We start from the raw sequence: 14,117 nt of genomic DNA, 5'->3' as shown, positions 1-14,117 counted from the left end.
CCCCACAGGAGGGTGACTAACAAAAGCAAAACGAAAGAACCTCGGCACCCAGCCTCGGCAGAGCAAGCACTGTGCCTGGACCCCATTGACGGCACGACGGCGAAGCAACTACACCTCTAGTTCCTCTAATTAATTAGCTAAGGGCGCCCCATTTCACCCTCATGGTTGCACTGTTATCCCGGGTGGTCTCTCAACGAACAGGTCCTTACGGAGAGGTACTCGGGAAACAGCCCGAGTCCCCTAAATACCACAAGTATATCATCATATCCAGAATAAAATCATAGTATCATCATTGTATCTCATCATGTTCATTGATTAAAGTAAAGCGCTAGCATGTAGCTAACCATAGTAACCCAAAAGGTAAATCAAGGACCAGGTAAATAGAAAGCTAGTAAATCCTTAGGTTGTTCATAGTATGCGGGACAGTGTATTATAAAATAAATGGGACATAATGGGTCAGAGGACACTTGCCTTCACCAAACAGATGCTCAGGGTCTTCAGCCTCATGGAACTCGAAGAGCTAGATCACTTGATCGCCGAAGCTTGATCATCGACTCCTCGAAGCGCGGGAACAGATCGCGATCTAATCGCAACACGAAGCGAAGACGAACAAGCACAAGCAAACAAACATATATAAATACATAATAACATTACACCATACAAGATAAAATGATATAAAGATATGCAGCATAAAACATGGCTCGATTCTATGGTCACGCGAGGGAAAGAAATGTCGAACTCGAAGCGACGGCCGGGAAAATATCGCGTTTACGCTAAACAAGTATTAACGCTAACAATTAATTCGACCTTATCAATTATAAATTATATCTACTATTTAGTTTGATTAATCTGCTACACTAACAACTGTCCAATAAGTAAGTAATTTAATTAACACAAGAGATTTTAAGCGAGACGAATTTATGACAAGCGAAACAGTACGACAGCGTGCAAACGACACGCGGACACGCGCGACACAGCACGCTGACGACACACGAAATAATGCGCACGACCAGCGCGAACGATGCGCGAACCGGCACGAACCAGCACGCGACCACGAGCCCATCACGCACGAACAACGCGCAGACAGCACGTGAACGACGCGCGAAGCAGCGCGCCACTGCGCGGAACAGCGCCCGCGACAGACGAGAATAACTGATCAGGTGACATGTTTATACTAAACGAATGTTACATAAATCGAAGGTAGTTAAATTAATATTATCCATGTTAGTATTTATTATAAAATCCCAAGTTGAACACTACACATTTAATCTGATTAGAATATTAATCTGATAAATATTAACCAAGCGAGTCTTAGGTTAAGTATCTAAAGTATACGACCCGACAGATTAGCATTATTAACGTGAGTGTTCGTAAGCGAAAACAATTTATTATCACGAGTGGACGCCACAGGATACATGTGATCGACATGAGAGATACTCACGAACGAAATGAGTTGACGCGCGCAAAACAACGCTACGGCACGCGCACGACACGCGCAAACCGACATGCGAAACTAATAAACAAAAGCATGATTAATCTAAGCAATTATTAGCAAAGAATATTTCAGTTAAGATTAATCATGTTAGTGCAAATCGAATTCTTAAATTAGATTTTAAAATCAAAACGATGTTCCAGGGGTACGTATACGGGGGGTAGACGAAGGGTAAACGAAGGGGTAGACGAAAAGGTAGACGAAGGGGTAGACGAAAAGGTAGACGAAGGGGTAGACGAGGGTCGTCAGAATCCCGACGACGCGCAAACAGCGCGCGAATAATATGCGACGACGCACGGACACCCGCGGCTTAGCGCGTAGACAATATGCGGTGATGCACACGATCCGCACGCGCGACACGTGAAGACCACGTGTGGAACAGCACGCGCGTCACGTTCGAAGAAGCACACGAAAAGCGTCTGCAACCACGTGTGACCATGAGCAAATGACGCGTGACGATGCGCGTGAACAGCACACAACCACACGTGCGACACACGAGAGCCACCAACGGATGTCGTGATTATACTAAGTAAATATTAATTCAAAACATATAAGCATGGGATTAATCATGTTAACACGAATTTATAAAGGCGCAGTGTAGAAACTGTAAGATAGTTTTAATCAGAAAGCTATTTGAAATAACCGGCAGATTAAACAATTACTTGATTAATTGATTAATTAAAACTTGTGCCACGACGAAATAGTGTTACTAATGTGAGTGTGACGCAGTTACAGAGTTAGCATGACCGAAACGAGTCGAAACAGGATTGTGACGCATTAGACTCACTACATTTAAACATATGATAAATTTATAAACAACGCGATATATGAGTACTGCTAAATTATATCGTTTTTATATTAAATATAGCATTTAAGTCGGCACAATCACGTTAACGGGTATCTACGAATGCATAATTATATTAGCAGACATTTATAAAATATAAATTAACGCAACTGCTTAGTTTCGATTAATCTGATATTCTAACAGCTATACATGAGACTAATTAATCGTAAGTGATCATAAGCGAGGACAATTTAATACCGCGCAAAATGAAGTACGCCACACTTCACAAACGACGACGCGCGCGAACAGCACGGGCGAAGCATCTCGCGCGACGCACGCTACAACACGCTAATTATGTGCAGACGGGTGTAGACGAAGCTCACCTCGCGACAACGGCGGACGGCGAGACGAGCTCGTGGCGGGGCACGACGACGGCGAGACTGCTGCACCGGGGTCGTGCAAGGGTCGAGATGGAATGTGCAGGCTGCGCTGGCCGCGCCGGGGCTGCACGCCGTGAGCCGCGAGCCACACCGGGGCAGCCGCACCGCGAGCACGCCCGCCGGGAGCACTCCAGGCCGCGGCTGCCAGGCCGCACCGCGAGCACGCTGGACCGCGCGACTAACGCAAAGGAAGGGAGGGGAAGGGAGAAGGAGAAGGAGGGCTCACCATGGGCGGATGACGACAATGGCGTGGGTTCGACGGACGACGACGACGGCTTTGGGCGAGAGAGACGAGAGCGACGAATTTAGCCAAGAACTAGTGAGAGGTGCAGGCATGGGGAAGAGGGAGAGGTCGAGCAGGGCTGGGGCATAAATATGGGCGGCATGGGGGCGGTTGACGATATTTTTGCGACGGAAGAGGCAACAGGGGCGGTTTCTTCATCGGAGGAACGCATGGGCAGGGGCGGTTCCTGGCGGCGGCGGCACTCCCGTGCGCGAGCGCGAGGCCAGCAGGGCGCGCTGGGCGGCTGGGCTGGGCGCGCGGGAGGAGTGGGAAAGGCGCGTGCGCTGCTGGGCCGCTGGAAGTCGAGCAGGCCGGGCGCGCTAGGGACGCGGGGGGAGATTGGGCCGCGCGCCAAGGCCGGCTAGAGAAGATGGTGCTGGGCCGCGGGGGGAGATTGGGCCAACGTAGGCCGAGAGGGGGAGAGAAAGAAAGGTGGGCTTCTTTGTTGTTTTCCATTTTGCTATTTTCTCTTCCTTTTTATTCATATTCAAATCTAAATATAGTAATTGAACCAAAGATTCAAATATATTTAATGAGTTTGAATTGATGCACGAACACAACAATTTGACATAAGAAAAACTCGCCATGATGTGCAACAATCAAGGATTCTTTTTATGGTTTCATTTTACTAGGCTTACATATATATAAAACAAAATAATTTCTCCATTTTTAGGAAAAAGAGAAGAAAAGCAAAGAACTGAGAGAGTAACACCTGAATTTGGTGGATTTTAGAAAAGAAATTTTATACCCCTAAATTCAGGGTGTTACAGGAAAAGCCGAAGGCTTGATCAAGGCATGGAGGAATGGTCAGGCATGATGATCCTGCTATGTTATGGCTGCGGCGTGGTGGTAGGCGAGGGGTATGCAGGGGAGAGTGGAGGAGGAGAGCGGCTTGAGAACAAGAACGCAGAACGTAGCGCGGAGGTCTGTCGTCGCCGGCGGCTGAAGGCGCCACCGTCGAAGAACAGCCCACCTCTAGGAGGTAACTGTATTATTCTTCGATGCCTTATTACAAACTAGCAGCCAGCCTTTATAGTATAGGCGGCAGGGAACACACCCAATCAACTTATTACTTTCTATAATGGAAATAGGAAACTCTACTGTCTGCTATAGCAGAAATAGGAAACTACTGATTGATATACTGGAGATAGGACTCGCCTGATTGCTTCCAATTCGGCTGCCTGATTGCTTGCTTCCTTTCCTATTCTTCCAGCTCTTCTAGCTCGGTTGCCTTATTGGTGGAGGTTCCCTTCTTGTGCCTGCGCCCATAGGTGTTCCTGTAGAAGAATGAGTCCACAACATGCTAGGTGAATAACAGGAGCACAACAGGGCTCTATTTGTACTCCTTTCTGTGGTAAGACTGGAACCTAGAAGGGGAAAACAAGGGGTAATATGTTCCACTTATCCACTGCATGTCTTCCACGCAAGGCATGACACAGGGAGATAGTAGTTGTGTCCAACCGCACATGGACAGCAGCAATATAGCAGCAGACAGCCTAGCCAGCATTTGGATAAGTTTTCCACCTCCTCATCACTTCTTTGTGTGTGCATGGGTGCCAAGTACCCCCCCTTCAGTAACATATCTCCTTAGATGCCAAACTCCGGAAGTCCCTCGAGCAGATAGTGGATACAGATATTTTCTCGGATATTTCTGGAGCAGCACTGAACTGGTACTACTTGACTGCATACTCTACTTCCTCCCCTTTGATCTCTCAGTTTTCCATAACAACTCCCCTTTGATCTCTCAGTTTTCCATAACAACAGTGGGAGCACACATAAGGGAATCTGTCCACCAAACAACCCTCTACCAACTAGTCATAAGGATTATAGCTTTATACCTCATGGATCAGTCACAAAATAGCTCCAAAAATTTGGAAAATCACACTGGACCAAAGCTAGAGTTAACTGAATAATCTTCAGTTTCCGTAGACTGAAAGTCCAACTTTGGACAACCATTACTTCACTTTTGGTGCGGGATCATGCCCAACACAATTAAAGACACTTATTCACTAACATATGGTCTTCAAACTTTCTACAAAAACATCAGTCCAAAACCTTATTTATTAAGCAGAACAAGCTCCCCAAACAGCACTCCCAACACTGACTTAGAATTCAGACACTATTCAAAATCTAAAAATTCAGAAGTTTGACAGCACCTATTTTAAGAAACTATTACTCCACTTTTTATGCAGTACCAAGCCAACCTTTTCTAGAGGAACTTGTTCACCAAACATACCTTTACAAGTTTTGTGCATCAGCCTTAGGTCAAAGATTTATGGATCAAGAGTTATAGTGCTTCAAAAATAGGTTGAAAACACTTAAAGTTTCAGTTTCAGCTTGACTGAAACTATATACCTGTCAGTGGAAGTTTTGAGACATTTTACCCATTTTTTACACAGCAGCAAATCCAACTCTTCTCAAGGAATTCGTTCCCTTTATTTGGTCTCTATATTTACCATAGAACCTTTAGTCCAACACCATATAGATTGACCACAACAGAGCTCCGAATTTGGCACTATGTACTGAATTTTCGGTTTCAGTTATTTGAAACAGCACACCTTAAACCTGACACGGAGTTTTGCAATTCTCTTTTCTCCAATTTCTGTGTACGATCATGTCAAACTCACTTGAATAAACTTGTTCAACATCATATGGGCTTCAACTCCACTATATACACCACAGTTCAAAACCTTATGGATTAGGCACAAGGAAGCTCCCAAGTTTGTCACAATCACTGAAATTCAGACTTAGGCACTATTCTAAATCTGAAAATTTAGAATTCAGCTCACCCCACTTTGAACCACCTTTACTCCTAGTAACATATGGTTTTAGGGGCAAGTTGCTTAATAAAGTTTATACTCCTATAGTTCATCTACAACTTTGACATAGTGACCCATATCTAAACCCTCATAGATTCCAAACTACAGAGGTCCAAAGTTTGCCCAAATTACTGAAATTCAGACTGAAATTTACTAAGTCTGAAATCCACACTTTCAGACAGCTCTACTTTAGACCAGCTTTTCTCTAGGTTCCAAATAACTTTAGGGCTAAGTGTCTTAATCAAACTTATACTCCTCATTTAGATCTATAATTGTGTTATAATCATCATAACCTATAACCCTATGGATAGAGCAATAGAGAGCTCCAAAGTTACACCAAAACACTGAAATTCAGGATTTGCATTTACACTAAGTCTGAAATCTGACAGCCCTAAATTGGACCACTTTTTCAGCCAGTTGCATATAGTTTTAGGGCTGGTACACTTAATAAGGATTGTTCTCCAACAGTCACTTTACAAGTTTGTTATAATAACTCCTTACCAAAAGTCCATAGATCAAAAGTTATAAGGGTCCAAACAGCTATATGAAACTGTTTTCAGCCCAATTCAAACTGAACCCAATCTGAAATTTTGCAAATTACTCCAAATTTCTCCACACAACTTGGAATTCTCCAGATATGAAATTTGTTCACTTTTCCAAGTTCTACAACCTTGGTATATGGACTTTTAGCTAAATCCTTCTAGATTTTAAATTCCACATTTGGGGTTAGTTTAGGCTTTCAAATGAGTTTCATCTGTGTTTCAGCTTCTTCCAGGGATTCATCCCTTTGATCCATCCATCAAAAACAAAGTTACTCTCTAGTCTAAGATCTGACTTTAGCATATGTAGCTCCTTCCCAACAAGTCCTTGTTTTCGGAGTTATTTTGTTTATCCACAATTCCAAGCAAGGTTTTCAACCTAAGTCTTATACTCAACACACGACATCACACTTTTGAAAAGAAAATTTTAACCTAGTAAATGCATTCTAGGTATATCAAACAAGATAATGCAAGTACTTACGATGACATGCTAGCGTTTTAGTTATCGTAACACCAGGGGTGTTACAACCTTCCCCCCCCCTAAAAAGAAATCTCGTCCCGAGATTTAAAACTCTAGGCTTAGTAACGGAAAAGGAAATGCGTCACTGGCTTATTTCCCCATTACTCCTACAAAGCAGGGGTGTGCCCCTATTGGTTTATATCAGAAACAACTACACAAACCTTAGGATTTACAAGGAACTCGAAACTCAGGGAATGCCTTTCGAAATATCCCTCCGATACCCATATGGCTTCGTCTTCCATGTGTTGGTTCCACTATATCTAGTAAAACTTGATAGCTTTTCTTCGAGTGACCTGATCCTTTAGATCCAACACCTTTATGGGATATTTCAAGTAGGTTAAATCTGGTCCAAGGTTAACATCTGAAATCTCAATAACATGCTTGGGGACTCGAAGACATTTCTTTAACGGGGACACGTAGAACATGTTGTGCACTGTTGAAAAATTCTTTAGCACTGTACCTTATAAACTACAGGTCCACCAAATGGACTGAGTTTCAAGGCTTCACGAATAGGAAAAGGTAGTATAGAAAAGCAAAGATAGGTAGCATGAATAGGATGGATGAAACATGTACTAAGCTACAATATAGGGGGCTTAACTTAAAATTGTATGTCATGATGCATGCTCGTCCTATTCGTCCTCACAATTCTTGCCAACATATAGTGGATTTCACGTTCTATGGCGATGGCATACCTACTCACTCCATTATTGATCACTAGTCACACTTACCTAGGGTTTAGTTAGTGTACCTGCAGAAAATTGCATTATAGTTGCGGGTTAGTGGTTAGCATCCTAACTAAGCCACCTTATAGTCCTTAACTTAACCATATACTATTTGCACTTCGACTATCAGGATTTGCTTATTCATTCTTAAGTTTTTCAAAATAATTTCGACTCAAAATCCTTTTGAAGTCTATCAAAGGATTACTTTAATATCCATGCTAATGGGGGATCGCTCCGATACCAATCTGTGGCAGCCCTCCCAAGTTATCAGGCCCACATGCACCAATCCTTGCCTTGATGGCCTCAGATGGCTATGCACGTGTACCACATAACTTAACAAGGCTATCACGAGTTCAACCACTTGAACTCATCATCCCAAGGATCTCCCACCATACATGCATATTACAGTAATCACATTCGATACACACACTTTGGAGATAAAGAGCGGAAGACTTTACAAACATTCTTTACCTTTTCAAAACTCAAGTTTTACATGTTTCGAAAGAGTAATATTTATTACAAGTCCTGATATACTCAAAGTGCATAACTTATTACAAAAGCAGGAAGGTAGAAACCCTCCAAAGCTTATACATAAACCTAGCTAGTCCTCCTCTAGAACTGGAAACGCTCTCCAGCCTCACGAACATATAGAGTACTCCTCATCACCTACAACAACATGGGTTCGAAAACCCTGAGTACGGAGTGTACTTTCGCAAGTCTTACCCGACTAAGGAAAAATGACTCTCAAGGATATGCTGGTTAAGTAGGAATCAAGGAAAAGGCTTTAGCAAGAATCAACTTAGATACTTTTGCAGAAATAGCTTACTAAAGTGAGTCCTTACTTTCAATATTTTAACGCCGGATTAAATATTAATAGACTCTGGTAGCATCTAGTCTAATTTCACCATCTCATCAATACAACATCATTTTTATTCATAATGTTTACATCCTGACTTAGGTTGTAGGTCGGAGATCAAGTCTCCACTCTCCGGGGATATAACGGCGATCTAAATCGATTTACTCAGCTGAGGATGTCTAACCACACGACATATGTTTCTCGTAAACCTTGCATGTCTACCATTCCCACGGATCCTCCACTGCATGAACAGGTCCGCGCCACCCGAGAGCACACCACCCTTTTTAGGCGGTCCTTTGCTAGGAGGGTACGTTCCACTCTCGCCATCTCTCCACTCCCAGTGCGCGATTGTCTTTTCATGTATGGAATAGTCGGGTTCAAGCTTACCCTGTCCCATTTCTAGGGCATGTGGCTAGTTAAGATAGTCCTTGATCAACAGGCCTACATACGCATCCAATCCTTAACTAACCTGGGTAGAACATCACCTGTTCCATAGCCCAAGTCCCGATTTAAGTACTTCCATCCTTAGGATTGTTTGTGTTCCTTAGGATGAAAAGAGCATTATAGGGAACTTTGCAGTAAGATCCCACCCCGCTTCCAATAAAAATATTCTTGCAGGTAGAAGCCATCCTTCCTCGGGATAACCCCTGAGCTAGGCATTATTGCAAAAGACAGCCTCTATCCACAAGATCTATGCAGGGCTAAGCATTTTTGTAAATCATATTTTGATACTTCATCAGAAGTATCTATAAAGGTATGGATATCAAGGTAGGCAATGCATCCAATAGTTTCCAAGCAACTCCTATAAACTTAATGCACATTTCACTAGACTTAAGTGTATAAAAGTCTTTTTAAAAATACAAGGAAGGGGTAAATGCATCGGGGCTTGCCTTTGTTGCAGTGAAGAGACTTAATACCTTTCTACCCAATAACCAGTTAGATAGCTCCATCCACTTGATGAATAGGCACTGGAGTAGATTCCTCTTCAGTCACCACTTCAGGTTGAATCTTCACTCCTTCTGGTAGGAGTTCTATATGAAATGACATGATCATGGATGTTTATGCTTATGCAACTTGAAAAGAAAATACTAAAAAAAACATCACAACACTTACACCTCTCTAAAGGTGCACACAAAAAAACTAACAAAACATTAAGAGAGCTAAATACTCTAATATCACAACACAATTCACCAACCAAACTAGGAAACCTTGCCTCCATAACCAACCAAGTGCTTCATTTATGCCTTAAGCAAGGATCCAAATTGCATGTACTACAAGTTAAGGTGTCCAAAATTCAGCCACCTTCCACTAAACTTGTTTTTAGTTTTCTAAAACAGACATCTCACACAGACTGACAGAAGAAACTTAGGCACATTTTATTCTAAATTTTATACAGCTCCAAACTTATTTCTCTGTAAGAAACTTGTTCACCCAACACAGCTACAAATCTCTTCTGTAAGGTCTTTAGCTTATAACCATACATACCAAGCGTTAGGGTGCATTAAAGTTGAGCAAACACACGGAAAATCCATTTTCCCAATCTGAAACAGCACATTACTAGGTCTAACAGAGAGTTTTGTCACTCATTTTTCTCCAAATTCTACAAAGTAGCAAGCCAACACTTTGCATGAGACTTGCTCTCCTTTACATGGTCTTTGACTTTGCTATAGCATTCTTACCCCAATTCTTCTTGGATTAATTACCACAAGGACCCAAAACTGAATAAACACACAAATTCAGACTTAAATATTATTCTAAGTCTGAATCCTAACACCTGACAATCCACCTTTTGGCCACTTTTATTTCCAAATTTATGTGGAACCAAGTCCACCTCACTTTACAAAACTTACTCTCTTTACTATGGTCTCCAGCTTTTCTATGTAAACTTTAATCCAAAACCCCATGAATCAGTCACAAATGTATTCCAAACTAGGCATACTGCTGCAATTCAGTTCACATAACTGAAAAAATTCAGTTGTGTTCAGCCTGACAGTCCAACTTTAGCCAACCTTTTCTCCAACTTTTACACAGCAACACACCAAGCTCACATTACCAAAGTTATTCCTTAGATATAGCTCTACAACTTTGGTATAGCACCCCTAGGTTGAAAACATTTAGAATAATTTTTATGAAGCACCAAAGTGGAGCTCAACACACTAAAACCTAGTTTCAGCCTTATGCACTAAGTCTGTGATCCAGAAACCTGAAAGCATATCTTTGAGCAAATTTTACACCTAGTTCCCAGCAACAAACAGTGGTAGAGTTCAAGTAGTAAATAGTGTGAGCTTCACTGACCTGCGAGGAGTAGGGAACGGGCACCACATGGCCGAGACAACCTCCGAGGAATCCTGGCCATGGTGAGGATGAGCACTCGGCTGGGTGTGGTCACCACTTCGAGGGGCAGCTTCGGTTCAGGATTTGGCAAGGGAACACATGAGATGGGGAAAAGCCGAAGGCTTGATCAAGGCATGGAGGAATGGTCAGGCATGATGATCCTGCTAGGTGAATAACAGGAGCACAGCAGGGCTCTATTTGTACTCCTTTCTGTGGTAAGACTGGAACCTAGAAGGGGAAAACAAGGGGTAATATGTTCCACTTATCCACTGCATGTCTTCCACGCAAGGCATGACACAGGGAGATAGTAGTTGTGTCCAACCGCACATGGACAGCAGCAATATAGCAGCAGACAGCCTAGCCAGCATTTGGATAAGTTTTCCACCTCCTCATCACTTCTTTGTGTGTGCATGGGTGCCAAGTACCCCCCCTTCAGTAACATATCTCCTTAGATGCCAAACTCCGGAAGTCCCTCGAGCAGATAGTGGATACAGATATTTTCTCGGATATTTCTGGAGCAGCACTGAACTGGTACTACTTGACTGCATACTCTACTTCCTCCCCTTTGATCTCTCAGTTTTCCATAACAACTCCCCTTTGATCTCTCAGTTTTCCATAACAACAGTGGGAGCACACATAAGGGAATCTGTCCACCAAACAACCCTCTACCAACTAGTCATAAGGATTATAGCTTTATACCTCATGGATCAGTCACAAAATAGCTCCAAAAATTTGGAAAATCACACTGGACCAAAGCTAGAGTTAACTGAATAATCTTCAGTTTCCGTAGACTGAAAGTCCAACTTTGGACAACCATTACTTCACTTTTGGTGCGGGATCACGCCCAACACAATTAAAGACACTTATTCACTAACATATGGTCTTCAAACTTTCTACAAAAACATCAGTCCAAAACCTTATTTATTAAGCAGAACAAGCTCCCCAAACAGCACTCCCAACACTGACTTAGAATTCAGACACTATTCAAAATCTAAAAATTCAGAAGTTTGACAGCACCTATTTTAAGAAACTATTACTCCACTTTTTATGCAGTACCAAGCCAACCTTTTCTAGAGGAACTTGTTCACCAAACATACCTTTACAAGTTTTGTGCATCAGCCTTAGGTCAAAGATTTATGGATCAAGAGTTATAGTGCTTCAAAAATAGGTTGAAAACACTTAAAGTTTCAGTTTCAGCTTGACTGAAACTATATACCTGTCAGTGGAAGTTTTGAGACATTTTACCCATTTTTTACACAGCAGCAAATCCATCTCTTCTCAAGGAATTCGTTCCCTTTATTTGGTCTCTATATTTACCATAGAACCTTTAGTCCAACACCATATAGATTGACCACAACAGAGCTCCGAATTTGGCACTATGTACTGAATTTTCGGTTTCAGTTATTTGAAACAGCACACCTTAAACCTGACACGGAGTTTTGCAATTCTCTTTTCTCCAATTTCTGTGTACGATCATGTCAAACTCACTTGAATAAACTTGTTCAACATCATATGGGCTTCAACTCCACTATATACACCACAGTTCAAAACCTTATGGATTAGGCACAAGGAAGCTCCCAAGTTTGTCACAATCACTGAAATTCAGACTTAGGCACTATTCTAAATCTGAAAATTTAGAATTCAGCTCACCCCACTTTGAACCACCTTTACTCCTAGTAACATATGGTTTTAGGGGCAAGTTGCTTGATAAAGTTTATACTCCTATAGTTCATCTACAACTTTGACATAGTGACCCATATCTAAACCCTCATAGATTCCAAACTACAGAGGTCCAAAGTTTGCCCAAATTACTGAAATTCAGACTGAAATTTACTAAGTCTGAAATCCACACTTTCAGACAGCTCTACTTTAGACCAGCTTTTCTCTAGGTTCCAAATAACTTTAGGGCTAAGTGTCTTAATCAAACTTATACTCCTCATTTAGATCTATAATTGTGTTATAATCATCATAACCTATAACCCTATGGATAGAGCAATAGAGAGCTCCAAAGTTACACCAAAACACTGAAATTCAGGATTTGCATTTACACTAAGTCTGAAATCTGACAGCCCTAAATTGGACCACTTTTTCAGCCAGTTGCATATAGTTTTAGGGCTGGTACACTTAATAAGGATTGTTCTCCAACAGTCACTTTACAAGTTTGTTATAGTAACTCCTTACCAAAAGTCCATAGATCAAAAGTTATAAGGGTCCAAACAGCTATATGAAACTGTTTTCAGCCCAATTCAAACTGAACCCAATCTGAAATTTTGCAAATTACTCCAAATTTCTCCACACAACTTGGAATTCTCCAGATATGAAATTTGTTCACTTTTCCAAGTTCTACAACCTTGGTATATGGACTTTTAGCTAAATCCTTCTAGATTTTAAATTCCACATTTGGGGTTAGTTTAGGCTTTCAAATGAGTTTCATCTGTGTTTCAGCTTCTTCCAGGGATTCATCCCTTTGATCCATCCATCAAAAACAAAGTTACTCTCTAGTCTAAGATCTGACTTTAGCATATGTAGCTCCTTCCCAACAAGTCCTTGTTTTCGGAGTTATTTTGTTTATCCACAATTCCAAGCAAGGTTTTCAGCCTAAGTCTTATACTCAACACACGACATCACACTTTTGAAAAGAAAATTTTAACCTAGTAAATGCATTCTAGGTATATCAAACAAGATAATGCAAGTACTTATGATGACATGCTAGCGTTTTAGTTATCGTAACACCAGGGGTGTTACAACCTTCCCCCCCTAAAAAGAAATCTCGTCCCGAGATTTAAAACTCTAGGCTTAGTAACGGAAAAGGAAATGCGTCACTGGCTTATTTCCCCATTACTCCTACAAAGCAGGGGTGTGCCCCTATTGGTTTATATCAGAAACAACTACACAAACCTTAGGATTTACAAGGAACTCGAAACTCAGGGAATGCCTGAAAGTCGCCTAGAGGGGGGGTGAATAGGGCGAAACTGAAATTCTCAAATTTAATCACAACTACAAGCCGGGTTAGCGTTAGAAATATAATAGAGTCCACGAGAGAGGGTGCAAAACAAATCGCAAGTGAATAAAGAGTGAGACACGTGGATTTGTTTTACCGAGGTTCGGTTCTTGCAAACCTACTCCCCGTTGAGGAGGCCACAAAGGCCGGGTCTCTTTCAACCCTTACCCTCTCTCAAACGGTCCCTCGGACCGAGTGAGGTTTTCTTCTCAATTACTTGGAACACAAAGTTCCCACAAGGACCACCACAAGATTGGTGTCTCTTGCCTCAATTACAAGTGAGTTTGATTGAAATGAAGTATCAAAGAAGGAAAGCACGATTGCAAA

General features: G+C 41.9%; 1 protein-coding gene across 3 annotated transcripts; it reads right to left on the bottom strand.

The window, feature by feature from the left end:
* Positions 1-3,979: 3,979 nt before the first annotated feature.
* On the bottom strand, positions 3,980-11,614 carry LOC109944789 (uncharacterized). 3 transcript variants are annotated; one of them, XR_002267932.2, is made up of 2 exons: positions 10,751-10,845; positions 3,980-4,276 (listed from the first exon to the last, which is right to left on the bottom strand). XR_002267932.2 is itself a non-coding variant. In XM_020550083.3 (2 exons), exons 1-2 carry the CDS (start codon positions 10,809-10,811, stop codon positions 9,392-9,394), a joined length of 156 nt encoding a protein of 51 aa, XP_020405672.1. In that variant the 5' UTR covers positions 10,812-11,614; the 3' UTR covers positions 9,300-9,391. The 3 variants fall into 3 exon arrangements, 1 of the variants encoding a protein (XP_020405672.1); XR_004857069.1 differs by lacking the exon at positions 10,751-10,845 and adding an exon at positions 4,367-10,726; XM_020550083.3 differs by lacking the exon at positions 3,980-4,276 and adding an exon at positions 9,300-9,486 and having other exon boundaries at positions 10,751-11,614.
* Positions 11,615-14,117: the final 2,503 nt, after the last annotated feature.

The sequence above is a fragment of the Zea mays genome, chromosome 3, assembly GCF_902167145.1.
Source record: "Zea mays cultivar B73 chromosome 3, Zm-B73-REFERENCE-NAM-5.0, whole genome shotgun sequence".
In the NCBI taxonomy this organism is placed as follows: domain Eukaryota; kingdom Viridiplantae; phylum Streptophyta; class Magnoliopsida; order Poales; family Poaceae; genus Zea; species Zea mays.
This window is presented reverse-complemented; position numbering and strand designations above follow the sequence as displayed.